Here is a 19877-nt window from a genome sequence, read left to right on the forward strand (position 1 = left end):
AAATATTGTTTGTGTCTGAGTAGTAAAATATCCCAAATAAAACAACAAATAGATGACAATACATGTAAGTGCATAAATTGTAAATAATGAAAATAAACAATATACATAACTACAAATGGTCTTCCATTAAAGGTTGGTACATTCCAGGTCTAATGATTTGTACAATCTTATGCCTTTTAGCAGTTATTTTGCAGATTTCATACATCCAGGCCTACATTCAGGGATTTACAATATAGTTGAAATGCACTACAAAAAGCAATACAAATGGATGGAGTTTTCATAAATGTGACTTTGTTTATATAATATTTTGCCATCCACACATTACATCTACATGTGGTTGGAGTTCGACATGTTATTTTTTTCTATTCTTTCATTTGTTTCCAACACAGCAAGAGGAAAATAAAATATGCTCCGTGGTTTCAATATCAAAATAACGGACATCACTTTCAAAACGGATTAATTTGAAACGATAAAGTACCGCCCCCCCAGAACAGCTTCCGCCAACGTCATCCGTCAAAGCAGCCAATCGGAGCCCAGGCGTTGTTCCGGTGCAGATTTCAAATCCGTCGAGTCGACAAGCGAGCTGGTGTCCCGTCAACCGTAGCCACACCGACGTTGATTTGTTTTTCTAACTAACCCGTTAACGAAGATTGTTTTTAATATATATGTTGTAAGTTTGAGGAGCAATATGAGAGTAAGGTTAGTAACGTAACATTTTAATTATGGAACAATGACAATCAGTTCGCAAACGTATTTCCCGACTAGCCTGTCGATAGCTTAGCTTAAGCTAGCCAGCTTTAGCTACTGTGAGCAGACGCACACAGCTCCTGTCGCTTTGGGACCGATTTTCTGTCTGCGTGTGCTGCAATGACACATGTTGTGGTAATCACTCATGCTCGATCTGGTATTTTATTTACCGTTACAACGAACGCTAATGCGCGTGGAAGCTAGCTAACGTTAGCTTGCTCAGCGGCTGAAACGATTGAGGCATTTAACGTTACCGTTAGTAACTTTAGCAGAGAGCTAACAGTCTGATACCTGATTTTAAATGACTCGCTCGCGCTAATGTTAATATTGGTCTGGTTTTACTGGTAACAAGTGTTGAACCTACAGGACACTGACTCACTCGCACCAATACTTTTCTTTCCAGTGAAGTCCACGCAGCAGAGTGTGGTGCATATCTTAACAGAGCCCAGATCAGGCTGCAGGACATTTGGGATGAAATTGGGATTCCAGAGGAACAGCGCGTCCAGAGAACAAATGATGTTCACAAGCACATTAAAGTGAGTCTCCTATCAATTTAAATTATATGTAAAGTCTGGTTGTTGACCTCGCAGAGCTAGCACATTGACCCGTATTCTTGTTTTCTCTTGTCCCGCAGGCTCTGCTGGACCTAATGATTACGGAAGAGGAGGAGCTCAAGAAGAGATTAATGAAAAGCATAGAGTTATGTATAAAGAAACTCAATCACTTGTGCACTGAACTTCAGCTGCCCCCATTTAAGGTACAGTCTTTTATTTGTATTTGTTTAATATGTGGTTTTCATAAACCTGTCAGGGAAAATTACTAATATGTTTGGACTAACTTTCTGGATTTCTGCAAAGGAGGAAGATGGCTGCTCCATGTTGCAAATCGAGAATAATAGCCGCACACGTCTAGAGCTGATGATGGAGCAGAAGAAGAAGAGAATGGAAGAGCTCAAGGGCCTCATTGCCAAAGACCGTGAGCTGTGTGATATTTTGTGCACTACCCCATTTTGCATTGACCATGACGCCGTCCCCTCACTGAATCAACTTGAGACGTATCATGCCTACCTGGATGATCTCACCAAGGAGAAGGTATAACTGACATTCTGGTTGTCTTAATTATTAGTGCCTTTTCTTAATAGGGTTGTAAGTTAACCTGGCTCGTTTTTTCAGGAGCGACGTCATGATGAATTTGTAGGCGTCAAAAGGGAGATCGTCGTATTCATGGATGATCTGGAGCGACACCCAGAGACGAGCTTTGAGACGGATGTGATGTGTGAGGATGAGGAGGCATTTTGTCTGTCGAATGACAACATTGCTGCTCTCAAACTTCTCCTCAGTCAGGTAGTTCTATAATATTTGCCATTAGATGTTTGTTATTCTGACCCTATGATTTAAGTCTACGATATCATGTATTATAATTGATGTATTCTTTTTATGCCTCCTCCCAGTTAAAAGAACGCAAGGCTAAGAACGAGGACCGTTGTGCAGCTCTCCGTTCTAAGATCCAGGAGCTGTGGGAAAGACTTCGGACTCCCCAAGAGGAGAGGGAAGCCCTCTCTGAGCACATGCTCATGTCAAAGAAGAGAAACATCGAGACAGTAAGAAATCTACCTCATCTGGTTCAGATTAACCCATTTCAGGCAATGCGTTGGTGTGTTGTTTCACCAAACATTTACATAACACATTTGAATGAGTATTCTGTCTTTCCAGCTCCAGGCTGAGGCCCAGCGTCTAGAGGAGCTGAAAATGCAGAGCATGAAGTCTGTCATCGAGGCCATCAGAGCTGAGATCACTCTTTTCTGGGAACGATGCTTCTACAGCCAAGAACAGCAGCAAGCTTTCGTTCCATATCATGATGGTGAATAGTTGTGGTATAATGACAATGCCCTTGCACTGAATATATGCCGTTGATAATCGCAAAGTGTATTCTTAATGCGTGTTTTATTTCCCCAGATGATTTTACTGAAGAGCTTCTCAACCTGCACGAGGCAGAGGTCAGGACCCTGAAGATGTGTTTCGAGGGCCACAGGGAACTCTTTGAGGGAGTCACAAAATGGCAGGAGAACTGGACCTTGTACTTGGAGCTTGATGTAAGTACTATCCTCATGAGTTTAGTGGGGAAGCATTTAAAACAAACGTATCTTGGTGTGGTTACGTGTGGTTGTATGTACCTATCTCAGAAAAAGGCGAATGACCCCTCGAGGTTCAACAATAGAGGTGGGAACCTTCTGAAGGAGGAGAAGCAGAGAGCTGACCTGCAGAAAAGTTTGCCTAAGGTGAGGAAGGTTTAAATATTGTTCTATTATTGAGACGTTCAGTTTATACAAAAACAGGATTGCAATTCAATAAATGTCATGCTTGTAAAGGAAGCTGTCAGTGGGGATAAAAAAAAGACTAATTAGCAATAAAACAAATGAGCTCAAGGGAATCGACTGTGGAGGGAAAACGGCTCTATGGTTGTTGGTGCATTACTGATTTTGGCCAACAGGTGGGGATGTTCAAACTAGCATAATCTCACTCTGTAGTTCCTGTGCAAAATTGTAGCCACCAGATTTAATATAGATAGAAATTGTGACTGTTATGTAATGTAGTCTGCTGTCGATGGGAAGTGTGAACATGTACACGAGGTAAAATCAGTGTTTCCCCTTTATGTTGCAGCTGGAAAAGAGTCTTAAAGCTCAAATTGATGCTTGGGAGGAGGAGCATTGCAAAGAATTCCAGGTCAACGGACAGCAATTTCTAGAGTACGTGCAGCAGCAGTGGGATCACCACCATGCTGAGAAGGAGAAGGAGAAACTGGAGAGGGTGTGTTCTTACTAAGATAAAAAAAAAAAAAAATGCATTTCTTTCAGTCTTAATTTTCCCCCGTCTCAAAAGGATTGTCAATATGACTACATTCTTCTTTTTGTGTCAATTAGCAAATGAAGAAAACAAAACAGACACAGGAGGACATGTTGTATGGAACTTCAATGAGAACGCCATCCAAAAGGCGGATGGCAGGGACTCTCACACCTGGAAAAGTGAGAAAGGTAAGATGGTCCTGCAGTTTTGTTGGATTTGTTGTTTCACCATTGCATGTGCAGAGTGACACTAACTGACTGACGGTACCGTGGTGAATGAATAGTTTCAAACAACATTTCCTTTGGTCCCCTCAGCTCAACGGCACCTCAACCTTCTCCACTCCTACCAGCTTCCTTAGTTCAGGCCTCGGTGGAACCATGTGCCAGCCCTCCACCCAGAAACCACCTCTGTCTGCCAGCAAGGTATATTCAGTCCGTTTGACTCATCTCATGGACAACATTCATATCCGCATTATGATGGACCCTGTAGGTTAGATTGCTAAGCTCTCTATCTGGCTGGTTGCACAAAAATATCCCGTAGTTTAAGATTTTCCTTAGTCAGAGTTAAGGATTCCTTCAGATGTAATTGGTTGCTCCTTATTAACCGTTTCCTTGAATTGTTCGCTTAAAGTTTTCTCCTTGTCTCATACTTAAGGAATCCCTTAAGTATCGTTCGTTAAACTGTATCTTAACCCATTTGTGAATAAGACACTTATCAGCGTGAATGACGCTCTGCAAAACTCTAACACAAGCTACACTTGTGATGCTTGGATGTGGCGGCTTTGCAGGAGCGTACTGTGAATGTGTGATGTTATAGATATTTTTTTGCAAGTGTGTTTCCAATTCTTTTTTTACCTGTAGTCTGAAATTAAGTCAAATGAAAAAGCTCATCATGGTCTTGTTGTAGGGTTTTGGCCTGCGACCCCCTGGACAAGGAAAGACTCCCCGTGCACTAGACAGAAACAAGGAAAACCTCTCCCATCTAAGAAACACTCCAAGTGGCACACTAAGGTCTCAGGATACTCAAGAGCACACCTTCACCTCCAACTCTGTTGCGGACTTCTATTCGGAATTTTCGGTAAATCTAGTTTTACATTTGTTTAGTTCATCCCTCACCATAAAAAGTCCGCTAACATACAATCTTATACTGATTTTTATTGGATTACAATAGTACCATGAAGTACTGTAGGATTATATAGTTAACTTCCACCGTTTGGCATCATTAAGCTAAATCAGAGTTTCTGTTAACTGCTGTTGGACCAGGAACTGCAAGTCCCAGAAAATACACTTTTTATGTGTCTCTTCGTATATTTTTTGTATTTTAGCTGTTTAGTAAAAATGTGGGTATTTATGAAATGAAGCAAATGTTTGCCAAAGCTGCATAATGTCTGGAAACGGATAATCTCATAGTGGTAGACCATGGATACAACAAATACACATATCGGATTGTTTTTATGAGCAGTGAATCATGAGAAAAGTGTGAAAAGGATTGGAACCTTTTCACACTTTTCTCAACTGTAAATGCTTAAAACAACTCCTGACATACCAAAGACTCAATCACTTGTTTCCTGGGCGACAGTTTAACTCCACTAAATATTAACATTTAGCGTTTTATGTTACCGTGCTGCAACATTTTGACCCCTTCAATATGAACAAAGATCCTGACCGGTCGTTTTCACTTTTCTCCACAGAGGCACCTCTCGACAGCATCTAAATCGAATGCGAAGTCTGGACTGCTGAACTCTACTGTCGGCCATCAGTGATGGCGTCCAGTCGGCTGCTCTGGCACCACAAGTCATCCAGCGCTGATGTAGTTTGGTGTAATATTCAGATGGTGGACAAGCGGGAACATTGATGTAAACTTCTTACAAAACATGTAAATATTTCGGGTCTCTAGCAATTCTCTTTTCCTTAAACTTTATTCCAGGGTGAGCCCTACTGTTTTCTCTGCTGTATTTGTGGCAAGTTATTGATAATTGTACCAAGTCAGATATGGCTTTTTATTTCACATTTTTATTTTAAGGCTACAGCTTTTTAAATGTAACTTTAACCATATCTTGAGCACTACTTTGTTGTAGTGCTGTAGCAGCTAGCCAGAGCACCATGGCTTTATTCCTCCAGCTGGGATGACTGCTACGTTTGCTCTTCATAGTGCTTTTCTTTTTTCAAAGATCAAGCTGTAAATAAACGTTGACACCTATTTATGATTTTGTCATTTCTAATCGTACATGACTGTTTTCATTCTAGCCTGTATAGTTGAGTTACACAACATTCAGAATTGATGGCATACTATACTATGTTTTGACAGACCATATATGACTATTATGATTTTCATGACGTTCCATCCTGACTTTTTATGACTTACTACATTTTCATGACTAATTTCATTCAATCATTTGTATTGTGTACTTTCCTATACTATTTGCTATGGCTATTGTATAGTATGCTTGTTGCTTTGTATTGTATATGATATGTAACAGGCAAAGGAAGCACTGGAATATGAATGTACTGAGATGTGTTTTTGTCTTCATTGTACAGTGCAAGTGTGTTTTCCCTTTTTTCTTATTATGGTCCTGTAGTCTGAAATAAAGTCAAATGTAAAAGGTGGCAAAAAAGCAGATATTCATCATTATCATGGTTTTGGCCTGCAAACCCCTGGACATGAAGAGACTCCCCGCGCACTAGACTGAAACGAGAAACATTTCCCACATTAAACACTAAGATGTTTTTAATCATATGCAATTGTAAGCTAGTGTTATCATTCTAGCCCGTATAGTTGAGTTGCACAGGTTGTATGTTAATCTCGAGTTAGTCAGTAAGTCAGAAGGCAGTATCTGTTAAGTATAATGCTTTGACCACATACTGTATACATACTAGTACATTTCACACGCTGTATTGTAGAAAATAATCTATTCTCCACACAGACTAGAAATGGGAAGATGTTCTGTTTAAGCCATGCGTGTCATGAGTTCTTCAAGAGCCCTCTCACGGTGATTTTCATGAACAAGCAGCACTTCTTTGATTGCATTTTGCTGGAAGCCCATCTCATTAAACTGAGTCAGAAGGCGCAGGAACTCAGCAGCCTGAAATTGAATTGAAAGTAAGTAATGACACAAAGAACTGCTGTGGTGTTGCTTTTTTGTAACCTTTTGGCAAGAAACCACCGACGAGCGGTAATCACCTTGCTTTCGCAGTTCTGAAACATCTCCAAGGCCTCCTCCACCTGAGCTTCATCATAACCCAGCTCACACAGACGATCACTGGCTACCAGGTACTTCAGGATCTGTTGATAAAAGGGGCAAATAATTGAGAATGACAAGCTGGGTCTTGTTGAAGTACAAATAGCACAAGTTAGATTTCTAGGTAATTGTAAAGAAAAGTCTTGTGTATCGGGTTTTTAATTAATTATTTATTATTTACTCAAATTTAAATGCAGGTTTGATGGGTTATTCTATTGTGTGAGTTTTTGATTTTACAATTATCAAGCATGCAGCAACTGAAGAGTAACTCAGACGTGTTTTATTTATGCATTATCAGGGTTTATAAACCATTCAAGATGTGTTGATTGAAGTAATTATCGCAAAGATTTTCATTTAAACAAATGTCTGTTGGGTCACTATCTACTGCTGAATGAGGTAACACAATGGTGATTGAGCAAATGACCCACTTTACAGTTTTACCAACTGGGAAAAATCTATAGCGGCGCCACTTTTTGGACATTTAACTTTACCAAAAATGTTTGAAAGTGGTGCCTACCTTCTCTGGGCTGTGATAGCCTGTCTTTTGCAGAGCCAGAATAGCTGTGCGTAAAGGGTAGCCCTTCTCTGTGATGGTTTCAAGTAGCTCCCTCTCTTCCTGGCTGAGTGCTGACAACAACTCTGCTGCGTCAAAGAAAACCCCACGAGAGCCACCGGTCCTCAGTGCCTGGTGACAGGGGAAGAACAGATAGTGGGTTATGGAAGAAAAGATATGATACATATTTTTCTCAGAGACACGAACAGAAGAAAAAAAAAAAACCTGTCTGTGGTTTGAGACGACGGGCCCTGCAGAGGAGGGTCGTTGCTGCTGCAGCCTGGGTGGAGAGGGTGGTGTGTTCAGGGAGTACTTTTTGCCCACAGAGCCCTGTGAACGCTGCTTCTTTTTGCTGTTCTTCTGACCATGGGGGAGGGGGCTGGCCTGCTGGGACCTGTGCTGCTCCACTGCTCGCAGAGGTTGTCTGCAGTCTTGCAGAGACAGTAAAGAGCCTCTGCTGCCTCTGAGGCTCTGAGGTGAGGCAGGCTTATAGTGGTGAGTGGAAGGACCAAGGTGCATGTCTTTGACTCTGGAGAGTTGGTCTTTGGGTGCCGCGCTCCGGGGCCGCTCTCTGCTCTTGATGGAGCGAGGTGCATCTTCTGCAGAGGAGGCTTCATTATCCTCTTGGTAACCATCTTCATCCTCAGAGTCAGATATGAAGAACCTGACGGTGCGATAGTGCAGCCAGCAAGTGTCTGCAGAGTTCAGGCTGTGACTGCGGGGCCGGGGGTGTAGGGACCATGTGTCGCCGCTCCTGCGACTGGCCTTGCGGCTCTCCTGAGGGCTGCTGAACATCAGCCAGTAGGGAGGGCAGGATGGGGCCTGACAGACGGGCTGTTGACCAGTTAAGATCCATTTCTCCAGGTTGAAGCCATACTGCAGTAAAAACAAACCAAAACAGATCTTCAGCAAAACACTTTTTACACAGCAGAGCTTGACTTGTCGTAGCAGGAAGGCACAGGTGTTGTGACTGTGAGCCAGCGTGCACAATACCAGGACTGTGAATCTGAAGCAGCTAAATGGAATTCAGCCATGATTAATGTTATTATTTACCCCCTTTTGTCACATGCCAAAATAATATCTTACATCAAAAAACACCTATGAGGGTAATACTAATAATTAAGTACCTCTTACCTGTAGTGGTATTTATGAATCTAGATTGTTTTTTGGAGATATCAGCAGTAAAGATGTCTGCCTTCTCTCAAATATGACGGGACTATATGGCACTCAGTTTGTGGTGCTCAAAGAGACAAAACAATACATTTGAAAAACTCAGTAGCAATGTCTCTTTCCATCGTATTCCCACTAAAATATTCTACATTGATAAATAGCACTTCAGGTAAGAGGTAAAATATGGATTTTGGGGTTAACTTTAAAATATAAGGTGATATACATATTGATTTGTTCTTTTCTGGGCTGTGACAAATCTAATGTAGTAGCAGTGGCACTCCAACAGGAATTAGGTATTAGAAATAAGTGTACAATAAGTGAAACATATTCCCAACAATTTAACAGATGAATAACTAGAGGAAAGCTGAAAGCCACCGAGTCAGACAGATCACTGCTAATGAATTGATCCCAGAAAGATATTAAACTTGTGAACGTGAAAGAAATGGATGTGCGACCTCGGTGTCTCGTAGGATCCGATGGCAGTCTGGTATAGTGATGTCCAGAGCCGTCACAAGCTGCACTTCCTCCTCCAGTGGACCCAGTACGCTCAGAAATGGGACATCCTCCAGAGAGTTCATATTCTCCAACAAATAAACTGCATCAGGAAAAAAAACCACAAAGAGTTCCTGAGTTCGAAGTTATAAAACCAGAACTTCATCATAGTTGTAATAAAACCTACCGTTGTCAGGTATTCTCCTTCTTCACAGCCCTCTGAAGCATTGATGGGTGTTTGGAGTAAATGACTAACACAAAGATGATGTACGTGATAAGCCTCTTCATCACTAAGCCTCTGACATCATCATCAGCTGTTTACAATATCACCCCACAGACACCTGTTATAATCCTACCTGCACATGTGCAGTACAAACAAAGGAGTATTGAAACATATATACATAGAAATATATACCAGAGTAATACTAAAAATATTCTAAATTAGCAAATATATAAATATATTTATAATTATGTTATGCTTTGCTACTAATACATTGACAATAGAAAATGTTATCCTTTAGTCAATCTTTTCCTTTTTTCCTTCCATATTCAAAGGCACGTTTCAGACAGTGTGACTTTGTAAATTCAATCTGGACCTGAAGGGGATTAGGGATTGCTGAGGGATTGAGAAACAGCGCAATACTTTCCAGAGATTATCCGATTACATAAAGGTGGCAGCGTAACAGGGTGGAACAACATTGTGATGTCTATGATATTGATTTTCCTCTATCGCTGATTTGTTGTGTGTTGAGAATATCTGACAAGGATTGTGTCACACTGACTTTGGTAAACTAATCAATTTAAAGTGCACGTTCTGTTGACAGGTTTAAACTTAAAGAACAATTCTGTACAGAGATTTACATTTTATTTATATATTTTCAACAATCACAAATAATTTCAGATTCACAAACTGGGGGAGTTTACAGGTTCTGTAACAGACCTCTGAAAACAGAAAATCTGTTTTTAAACTGAACTGAAGGAAAAGGAAACTTAAAAGCAAAGAGAGAACAGATCTAGTTTAATCTCATGTTCTAGCACAAACAGCATGTTAAAGAGTACAGCAGCGTGGTTCTGTTCAGTCAGAGAGCATTCAGACTTGATTACAGACGTGTGTATTGAGACACCATTTAGTAACAGGATATTACATCACTAACACTGAGGTGGGTTTCCAATACTGGGGCACGCACAATGAAAATAAATACCTGCGCCGTTCTTAAGGGTCGTCTGACAAAACGGGTTTAGAGTGGCATCCAGCCAACTGTGAAAGAGATGATCTGTCCAATTATGATTTGAATCACAATAATGAAGGTTCAATATCAAATTAAAAAATATGACTCAGTCATGTACTGTATGTTGGAGGACATCTACTACAAAGCAACGTCTCAGAGGATAATTATAGAACACATCAAAGTGATCTGGCAACCTGCTAATCCTGCTTTGAGAGGCAGCCGTGTGATCCAGTCCTGTGATGATAGGGTCAGCAAGTGAATAGATACATTCCCTAAATGGTGGGCTACAAGTGGAAGCAAAACACTTAAAAAAAAAAAAAACACCATTCTGGCTGTTTAAAAGGTCACCATTGTTTAACACCTGCTCTGTTTAGTTTGCTGGTGCGTTACACTTCACAATGTGGGCTCCTAATTAGAGGTCGTGTCATAAAAACTGCTTACAAATGCCACCTAAGCAGCGACCAGTTTTGCTGTGAGCACCATTATTACAATGGTGGTGAAGAAGAAAACGTTGAAATATTGATGTGCTTATGGAATATTATGTCCTTATGATGTAAGGCATTACTCGACATGTTTCCATCACATCGACACTTACTCCGCTCCACTTCTTTTGAAGTGCACAGTATGATCCCATCATTTCCATTTGCTTCCCTTGCTATTACAGCCCATCGCCACAAAAAGAGAACACAAATAAACTAGCTACAAATCCTTCCGTGAATAAAATTGCATTATCTTTATATAGATAAAAATGTTGACAATCCCCAGAGATTGAAATATTTTATGAAGGTCCACCCTGTGAGTGCACCGCTAGAGAATTTACAGCTGATGCACAGGACCAAAGTTTGTTACACTCTCTTAACTTGTTGATCAGGAAAACACTCTTCAGTGAAAACCACCAGACTTCATTATTACCTCGACTACAGTATCCACAGCTTGTTTGTCAGAGGCTATAGTCAAATCCAGAGTTGGATTTAAAAGGTTCATAATGATCTAATGATTTCACAGACTGTCCTTTAGGTGAAATGAGTGACATGGATCAGTTGTTAGCAGCGTCCGCCTGCCGAGGCCAGTTCTCCTCCTCGATGCCAGAGTCATATTCCTCTTCTGCAGACTCCTTGGCGGGGGCTCTGCAATTCAAATGGAAACTCCAGCTCAGGTTCCAGACAACACAACGTTGGAGACTCGGTGAGCTCGGCTTAAGGAATCTGATCACTAACATTGTACACTTGTAGCACTGCACTGTGAGCGGAGAGATACTGACCTGATATAACTCGGTAGGGATTTTCCAAGAACAATGTCTTTGGTCAGCTCAACAGCCATGATGTCAGAGTGTGGCACCTCAAACATGGGCTCTAGAAGGAGCTTTTCCTTTAAAAAAAAATGAGGATATGCTTAATTATTGTGCTATGTCAACATAGAAATGTATGTGTGATAACCCATGGCAAAAATCACATACCATGATGGATCTGAGCCCACGAGCTCCAGTTTTTCTCTCCAGAGCCATCCTGGCTATGGCCTTCAGGGCATCTGGAGTCACGTTGAGTTCACACTGAGACGAAACACACAGCAGATTCATTTCAATTCCAAATATCCAGTTGTTCAGGTATGAACCCATACAGATAACATTTTAACAAACGTGTAGGTCTGATTCAAGAAAAAGGTGTTGTCTTTCCGGTACCAGCAGAAATACTGTGGTGATTTGACATTACACGGTAATCTACCAGGAATGTGCCCTTGCAGGCATTTGTCTAGATGACGCTGCATTGCGTTGTGGCAACAGCTGAGCCAGAGCCCCCTCGTTGGTCTCATTCAAAAGAAAGAGTGGGCTTCTGCCTGTCTGAACACAGCTTAACACTGTACAATTGTGCCCGTTATAGGAGCGTCCTTACTTTGTCCATGCTGAACAGAGCCTGGTACTGGGGCACCACGGCGTTGCGTGGTTCAGTCAAGATTCGGACTAGCGTTTCTTCATCCAGGCTGTGCAGAGGCACGACCACGGGAAGACGACCAACGAACTCTGGGATCATTCCAAACTCGATGAGGTCCCTGGCCTCGACGACCTTCAGCAGCCTGTCCTTCTCCTCGATCTCCGCCACCGTGTCCGTCTCACCGCTGGAGTTGGCCAAGTCAGCGGCAGCCGCTGCACGCCGCCCTTTCCCCATGTTGGCTGGAGTTCCAAAACCCAAATACTGAAGAGTCACGAAACAAGAGGATCGCATTAGAGGCAGGAATGAAGACAAACAGGAGTGGAGACCGAGTGTCAGCAGACAGTCGGTGCATATGAGCCGTGTTAAATTTACCTTTTCATTCTTTCTTCTGCTGATGATTCTGTCGAGTCCGTTGAAAGCACCAGACGCCACAAACAGAATGTTTGTTGTGTCCACCTGCACCGTCTCTCCTCTCAGCTTCCTGGAGTTTTTCTCAGGAACATTGACGATCGTGCCCTCCAAGAGTTTGAGCAAACCCTGACAGAGAGGAAAAGGAAGTAAATGTTAATAACACAAGTTTAGGTCAACCAATATAGAACAAGGGAAAAAACAGTAAGTAAGTGAAATCTGCTGTATTTCTTAATCCAAACTCTCACAATGTTATTCTGAGATTAATGTCTATAAACAAACCACATTAAAGTTGAATACTGACCTGCTGGACTCCCTCTCCTCCTACATCTCTCAGCTGATGGATTCCAGGCACACTGCCAATCTTATCAACCTCATCCAGAAACACAATACCTGCACATGAAATACAAGGACAGCGCCATGTTTACATTTCACTTCTCACAATAACATGAGCTTACACTATACTAAACATAACCCACTTTTAATCATTTGAAAACGGTTCAAATGTGAAGAAAACACTACGAGACTCAACAGTTGCAGAGCAGCGATAAGTCAGCTCTGTAAAAATGAAACTGATGTTTACTTTCGTTAATCCTCGACTGTTTTTTTTTTTTTTATTCTTACTGATAACATACCCAACAAGATCGAGCATAGGACAGAAACATTGTTCTCATCGTGTCGTGATGTTCATAGTGACTGAATCAGTTTAACTTTGAGATTTGTGCCTTTTTATTTACATCTGACTTGTTTGTGTATTCTGATCATCATATAAAAAGGTGAGAAAACATGCAAGTACACCATTTTTCAAATTCTACCTTGCAGAACATGAAGTTGCTGGACTACCGCTGCCTCGATCGGTTCGGTTTTTTGTGTTCTTGTGCGACTTTGGTGAATCCAAACTAACCTTTAAAACACCAGTCACACAGTCACACAAAGAAACGAACCAATCGAGGCAGTGGTTGATCAGCAACCTGTTTCTGCAAAGTGAAAATCACTGTTTTTGTCATCGGAGTCTTGTGGTGTTGATATTTCTAGGCGAGCCTCTCTTTTAGGTGGTAAAATATGTTTTGCTGCCGCCCCGGTCCACAGCAGTGCTTTGCTTTGCTACTGTGCCGGTACTGCTGTCTGTTTCTCCAAACTGGGGTCATGCTGACCGTCATCTCCAGTAGGTTATTAAGTCAGTCCCTCTGCCCACCTTGTTGTGCTTTTTCCACTGAGTAGTTGGAATCTTGCAGCAGCTTGGCAATAACCGACTCAATGTCTTCTCCCACGTATCCAGCTTGAGTGAGTGTGGTGCAATCGCATATTGCAAACGGAACATCCAAACAACGGGCCAGCGTCTGCGCCAACAACGTTTTACCTGTGACAAATTTGACAAGACAGGTCCATTTACAAGTGAACTGCCTATGTAGCGGCGTACATCCTAATGATCCGAGTGTCGCTGTCATATATTACTAAACACCAACCTGAGCCAGTTGGACCTAGAAGTATGATGTTGCTCTTCTCCAGTTTAATGTCAGTGTGTGTGGAGTCCAGGACCTCCCCGCCCCTCTTCTCCTGAGGTGCCTGCTGGCTCGCCTGCTGCTGCATGGACGCTCCCAGAGCATTTCCATGAGGACTGATGCCTGCAATCTGCAGCAGTTCTGCAACAACAAGAAAAGTCACAGGGGGGTTAGCGTTGTGACGGAAAAGTAAGAACTTCTCCAGAAACTATATTTCAAAAATCACTATAAAAGACTGAATGCTAGTGGGTCAACTTATCTGATATTCTCCGGTCAGTCAAAGACTCAGTTCATAAGCTCATTTGTGTGCATGGTGAGATAGTCGCTGCTCAACTGGAGCTGTATTTCCTCAAATAAAATGAACTGCATCATCTGGGTTATTGCTTAATGCTCTGGTGTTTTGATTAATCATGATTATGTTATAATCTTTCTTTAGGTTGAGCATGACTAGAAATAAGTCACTAGAAATATCTGCCTGGAAAAGGCGGAACAAAGCTCTGAGGAGCCACAGCTGTCTCTATATTTTGGCATTTGTGCAACTCATGACAATAAAGACAGAAATTGCAGTTCAAGTGTTGTGATTTTTTTAAGTGGCCTCTGATGGAAACAACAGTAAGGAGGACCAATCACTTACTTGTGAACCTGTACTCATCCTCTCGTCTTCTCATCTCTAGTTCTACAGGAAGAGGAGGAAAGTACCCAAATCAATATTATAATTATTCACTACCATTATGACATTATCACTACAGCCCTGAAAAAACCTCTATACAGTAGTGCGATAGCTATTGAACAAATGCCAAATAAGACCGATTAGGATTCAAGACAAGTTAGAAATGAAGGTCACAGCTGCAACCTCTTATCAGTTATTTTATGAGTAAATGACTTGATGATGACTTGATTATGTAACATCTGGATGGGTAGAGAATAAAAGCTATTGTGTGCGAAATTTCAGTGCTTCACTGTGACAAACTTGAACGATTGGAAATGTATTTGTTTTTCAGCACTTTCCTGTAAATAAAAAGTTATTATTAACCGTTACTACTGCAATTTTGCAGAACTGCATCTCTTTTGCGTTTACTTTATCAGGAGGTTAATGAAAACGGCTTTAATTCCATGATTAAGTTGAATTTTGAAATAGTGTTACATAAAATAGTGTTTGATAAATCCCAGAATCAAACAGTGGCATAAACAGCAACTCTTCTATTTAAAATCATAGTTCCTGGCGCATACCATTCCACTTCACTCTCTGGCTTCATATTTGTTGTCTGTCTCTGCTGTCCAGTATGGAATGAAAACAGAAATGTAGCCCAGAAGTAGGTCAAAGCTCAGCACTATATATTTAAAGTATACATATTACTATATAAAGATAAAGAACATGGAGCTTTTTTCAAATTCACTTGATTGACAAAAGAAACATTTTTCTTTCAAAACGCCCATTTGCTGTGAGACTATGATGATGGTCTGGTATGCAGGTGGAAAAGAAACCGTGAATTGATTATTGCAAGTGATCAGAGGAAACCAAATCAACATGTACATAACAATTATTTAAAATTAAGACATTAAAAAGGGAGTTTTCTAATGAAAAACGGTGGGGGGGGGGGTCCACCAATAAGCTGCAGAATGACCGAATATCTACAGACAGCAGTAATACTGACCACGAGGTGTTAGAGTGGGCTGTTTTTCCATATCCACCTGCTGTCGACTCCCAGCAGGGATGTTGTTGTAGATGCGCTTGTAGTGATTGTACACTGCAACTGCCAACACCTTTTTTGCATAGGACTGGCCAACAACAAACTTGTCGAGGTAAGCATATATCTGGAGAAAAAAACAATTTATGCTTCATAACAGGATAATAGACTTGATTACAACAGGATGTGTAACATTTCAATGAAAGTCCTTTAAAAGCATATTTTGACTTCCTGCTTTAATTTCTCACCTTCTTCGGAGGAGGGGGAGGTTTCTGTGAAAAAGCCAGTTTCACTGCCTCCGCAGCAGATTCTGGCTCTTTGTTTAGTCCCTTCTTAGAGTCCGTTTCAGACAGAACCACGAAAAAGTGATGACATTTCTCACATTTGACAAATCGTGTTGATGCTACAAAAGAATAAACACACAACACATAGAAACATTTCACAACCTGGTTTAAAAAAAAAAGTGTTTGAGACATTCACAGCTTAACATTTTTTCAAGGTTGCATATCAATAAGCTGACTCGCACTAATAAAAACAACAGGTGGCTCATAGTGCTGAACTGTAGAAATGGCCAAAAATTGTCTGCTGCTGGTCCTGACCTGCAGGATAAATGTGTTACACATGCTGCCGAGCAGTGTCCCTGGTACATTTGTTTTCAACAGATTTGAATGAATTCTCTTTTTACAATGAACTTTGACTCCTAGCAGTCCCTGACCAAGCTGCACTTACACTGCTAGATGATACTTGGTTACTGGATTATAGTGAGATGACAGCACATTGCCGCTTGTATGCATCAGATTGTGTGGTCTGAGTGGTTGAATAGTCACATAGACAGTAGTAGACGGAGCTCTGGTCCATCACCGACACAAGTTTATAAAGTCCTGAAGTTTCACAAGTTACAAAACAACCCAGAGCAGGAACCCCGTATCTGATTGTTTGAAAGGAGGTTTCCTACACCTCAAACAATCTAAACAACACTTTTTAGTTGAAGAATATAAACTCACATAGTGAAAATGTTCATTTGACAACAATGAAACCTATCCCTCAGTGTTTACTTGCAGGTTTGTAGTTTGACAAACTGTGCCAGGAAATGACATATGATGGTTGTTTGTGGTGTAATGTAATGTGTACCATTCATATGCTTTGTGTTTATAGCGATTGCAGTCCACCACTACAGTTTGTACCACAGCAAAATGTGAAACCTGGTTCAATGCTTTGTTTGAAATACAACAAAAGTCACATTTCAACACCGAATTGTGGACAAAAATGAAAATGTGTCTATTTGCTGCGGCTGCACTTCCCTCCGTTTCTTTTATTTTTAGTCAGCCAATGCACAAACCATCTCCTCAGTTGTTTTTTCTCCGCCTCCTCCATGTTGCATGTTATCCAACGATGTAATCCAGATCTCTTTTCGCACGAATAATGCCGGATGTTTGCTGTATGATGCCTTGTTTACATAATAATAAAACAGAACCTCTCTCGTAAACTGTTCTCTACATTTGCTTTTGCTTCTTTAGTGAGGATTTTTGTGTGCGAACTCAACAAAACATTGGTGACATATTCTTCGCCTTTCCCACTTACTCATCTTGATTTTAAGTTTCTACATAAACTTTGTGCCTAAAATACACATCAGATCATATTTCTTGGTAAACCTGGTTGTCGATTATTAAGAAGTTTACTCACATACAAAGGTCTCTACATGTGTGCAGGGATCTCCACATTTAGGGCAGCGTAGCTGGCTTCCCCCCTTGCCTGATCCTCCAGAGCCAGAAAGTCTCTTCCCCTCACTGATGCTTTTCTGTGTAAAAACAACAACAGGGTCAGCACATTTTAAAATACATTACTACCCATCTCTTCCGTTTACAGAGTAATGCGTAACACTATCATGGAAGAGAGCTACAAATGAGATTTCTCCTCCAAGAGATTACCTTTCCACCATCGCTTCCACTGTCCTTTGTTGTCCCGTCTTTAGCAGCATAGCAGACAGTGGCCTCTGAAAACGACCTCACTCGTACCCTGGGAGGTAAGTGAGTTTCCCGAGATCCCAGACGACTCAGAGAAAACAACTGGATCCGGGAGCAGGACAATCCTGACAACAAACAACAACACTCCTTTTGATTCCAAAAACATTGTCTGTTATAAACATATATTTCAAATGAATGACAATAACTATGGAAATTTAAATGTTTCACAATTTTGTTTTACTTGAAAGACTAATAAATGAATTGGTTAATCGAGTAAATAATCTGCAAATGAATTGATAATGAAAATACTTGTTAGTTGCCACCCTACATGCATCATTGGGGGGGACTTAATTAGTTCATAACACATCAGATGAGTATAAAAAATGCAACATAATGGCCTCTGTCTATAGATATCAGTTGAACACACAGCATATTATCTAGAGCAGCAGTTCATGGTCTGGGGCAATGAGTCCATAGTTATATGCGCTGTGGCTGAACATTTGGTATTATGCAAGTGTGAGGGGCTCTGGCTGACGTAAGAAGTATGCTAAGCTATTGCTACTTAACACTATTTTCTGTTTTCATATAAACAAGTTGTGTGTTTTCCTTTTGCATTATCACTCTTGAAGCTAAGTCACAGCTGTGCAACTCTATGAAAAGCTGGGTGATGCAAGTTTACGACTCACGTTACAGCTTTCTTACAGCTACGAAAACACGTTTCCCACCTGCAGTGGGCATTAGGTGACGGGCGGACACTGTTATGCGTTAGCTGCAGACCTACTTCACGAACAGCAGCAAGTTAACGTTAGCACAATGTCATGCAGCTGTTAGCCAGCTGGTACTTTCACTTTCTTACCTCTGTGGGCAGTGTTTAGGAACAACCTGGCAGCCGAAGTGCATGGACAGGACATAACTCCCCGTTTGGCTCAATATCCTGAAAATGAACATAAAGTTAACACTGTGCTGAGGAAAGACGGGGGCTAACAAACAGCAGTAGCAAACAAGAGAGGCCGTTTAGCCTTCAAAACATGTCACAACTTCAACGTCACAGTTAGCATTAGCAGGTCATTTACTGGCGAAGGTGGCAATGCTACTGTAGAAATCAATCTCGGTTAAATGATTCATTAAATGTATTAAATTGTTAAGCTACCAAGGTCAACTACCTCCTGCTATCTAACGGCAGCAATACACGGCAAAATAAACAGTGTAACGCTCGCTGGTTGTGTTATGTCAATACGTAACTGCTAGCTACGTAAGCTAGGCCCAAGCCAGAACTACCTGGTGTTTCTGTTGGTGGAAATGACAAACACCCCTGGCAGACATACAGCCAGTATGTTGCGCAGTGGTTAATATGAGTTACCCTGAACAAACAGCTAGCGTTAGCTAACGCAGGCTAACGTGACTAGCCAAATGCTAAAATTAGCTTATTAATTATAACAGTGTCGTTAGACCAGCATATGTCGAGACAACATGTAATTAGTTCGTTTTACTCACAGGGCACGATGAAACCCAGTCGCGTCCTGACAACCCCTTCGGGAAAAAAAACAACACTAATTTTCAAAGTCACTGCAGCTTTCGCTCCCTTGTTTTAGTTAAACGGCTCAGTGTGTCGTACTAATGTCACAGTGCATACAGTATTGGCTTCTCTAGGCCGATATTTCCCAGGTGGGACACGACCCAAAGTGATGTAACGCTGTTATGCACTAGGTCGGTTACACAGTTAGCTGCTAGCTAGCCTTCTCTCTGGGTACAGTAGCTAACATACGTGAATTAAAACGTGTGAACGGTGTAAGCAATATGGAGGCTTAGCTTCTGTCTATGCGGCTCACACCCATCCCGATGTTTGGAGATCTAGCAGCTAATCCACAGGAGGCGTTTACAGGAATGACTGCTGGTGCGTTCAAATGGTCCTCGTAATGTACGGTCTGTGTTACGTTTGGGTGATCCTCGTAAATGTGTCACGCTGTCCTGAACCGAAGATTCACTGTAAAATTAACAATACTGTCATATTTATTACCGGAGTTGTTGGTGGAATCATATAGTGGTCTGTAATTGCCTTCAATACCAACTATAATATGTAGCCTACTGGAGTAGGATATGCCTGTCATTACGGCA

At 41.3% G+C, this 19877-nt stretch overlaps 3 protein-coding genes across 4 annotated transcripts; 1 reads left to right on the forward strand and 2 right to left on the reverse strand.

The window, feature by feature from the left end:
* The first annotated feature begins 569 nt into the window (after window positions 1-569).
* Window positions 570-6297, forward strand: LOC142947573 (protein regulator of cytokinesis 1-like). Its single transcript, XM_076089243.1, has 14 exons — window positions 570-699; window positions 1151-1283; window positions 1382-1504; window positions 1605-1838; window positions 1920-2090; window positions 2198-2347; window positions 2460-2607; window positions 2703-2839; window positions 2930-3025; window positions 3408-3554; window positions 3668-3778; window positions 3905-4012; window positions 4497-4667; window positions 5281-6297. Exons 1-14 carry the CDS (start codon window positions 689-691, stop codon window positions 5350-5352), a joined length of 1812 nt encoding a protein of 603 aa, XP_075945358.1. The 5' UTR covers window positions 570-688; the 3' UTR covers window positions 5353-6297.
* On the reverse strand, window positions 5523-9737 carry LOC142947574 (uncharacterized). Its single transcript, XM_076089244.1, has 6 exons — window positions 9231-9737; window positions 9007-9146; window positions 7607-8257; window positions 7346-7513; window positions 6771-6872; window positions 5523-6672 (listed from the first exon to the last, which is right to left on the reverse strand). Exons 2-6 carry the CDS (start codon window positions 9127-9129, stop codon window positions 6538-6540), a joined length of 1179 nt encoding a protein of 392 aa, XP_075945359.1. The 5' UTR covers window positions 9130-9146; window positions 9231-9737; the 3' UTR covers window positions 5523-6537.
* A 149-nt stretch (window positions 9738-9886) lies between these two features.
* clpxb (caseinolytic mitochondrial matrix peptidase chaperone subunit Xb) lies at window positions 9887-19659 on the reverse strand. Of its 2 annotated transcripts, XM_076089241.1 has the most exons (15): window positions 19257-19659; window positions 18619-18696; window positions 17727-17887; window positions 17482-17596; window positions 16047-16201; window positions 15766-15925; window positions 14745-14786; window positions 14075-14251; window positions 13804-13968; window positions 12913-13001; window positions 12573-12737; window positions 12162-12461; window positions 11729-11821; window positions 11534-11640; window positions 9887-11399 (listed from the first exon to the last, which is right to left on the reverse strand). In XM_076089241.1, the coding sequence occupies exons 2-15, from the start codon at window positions 18671-18673 to the stop codon at window positions 11309-11311; spliced, it is 1875 nt and encodes a 624-aa protein (XP_075945356.1). In that variant the 5' UTR covers window positions 18674-18696; window positions 19257-19659; the 3' UTR covers window positions 9887-11308. The 2 variants fall into 2 exon arrangements, with proteins under 2 accessions (XP_075945356.1, XP_075945357.1); XM_076089242.1 differs by lacking the exon at window positions 14745-14786.
* Window positions 19660-19877: the final 218 nt, after the last annotated feature.

The sequence above is a fragment of the Anarhichas minor genome, unplaced genomic scaffold (assembly GCF_050575085.1).
Source record: "Anarhichas minor isolate MPS153535 unplaced genomic scaffold, ASM5057508v1 ptg000011l, whole genome shotgun sequence".
Classification (NCBI taxonomy): domain Eukaryota; kingdom Metazoa; phylum Chordata; class Actinopteri; order Perciformes; family Anarhichadidae; genus Anarhichas; species Anarhichas minor.

Excerpts from the sequence above, each read along its gene's own strand:
- LOC142947573 (XM_076089243.1), top strand. Across the intron at positions 3,026-3,407 it reads TGCAGAAAAGTTTGCCTAAG|CTGGAAAAGAGTCTTAAAGC; the intron begins GTGAGGAAGGTT and ends TTTATGTTGCAG. Across the intron at positions 4,013-4,496 it reads CACCTCTGTCTGCCAGCAAG|GGTTTTGGCCTGCGACCCCC; the intron begins GTATATTCAGTC and ends GTCTTGTTGTAG.
- LOC142947574 (XM_076089244.1), bottom strand. The coding sequence starts at position 9,129 with ATGAACTCTCTGGAGGATGTCCCATTTCTGAGCGTACTGGGTCCACTG. Across the intron at positions 7,514-7,606 it reads TCGTCTCAAACCACAGACAG|GCACTGAGGACCGGTGGCTC; the intron begins GTTTTTTTTTTT and ends CCCTGTCACCAG. Across the intron at positions 6,873-7,345 it reads GCTATCACAGCCCAGAGAAG|ATCCTGAAGTACCTGGTAGC; the intron begins GTAGGCACCACT and ends TTTTATCAACAG.
- clpxb (XM_076089241.1), bottom strand. The coding sequence starts at position 18,673 with ATGTCCTGTCCATGCACTTCGGCTGCCAGGTTGTTCCTAAACACTGCC. Across the intron at positions 17,888-18,618 it reads CCTAAACACTGCCCACAGAG|GATTGTCCTGCTCCCGGATC; the intron begins GTAAGAAAGTGA and ends GTTTGTTGTCAG. Across the intron at positions 11,822-12,161 it reads CTCTGTTCAGCATGGACAAA|TGTGAACTCAACGTGACTCC; the intron begins GTAAGGACGCTC and ends GTTTCGTCTCAG.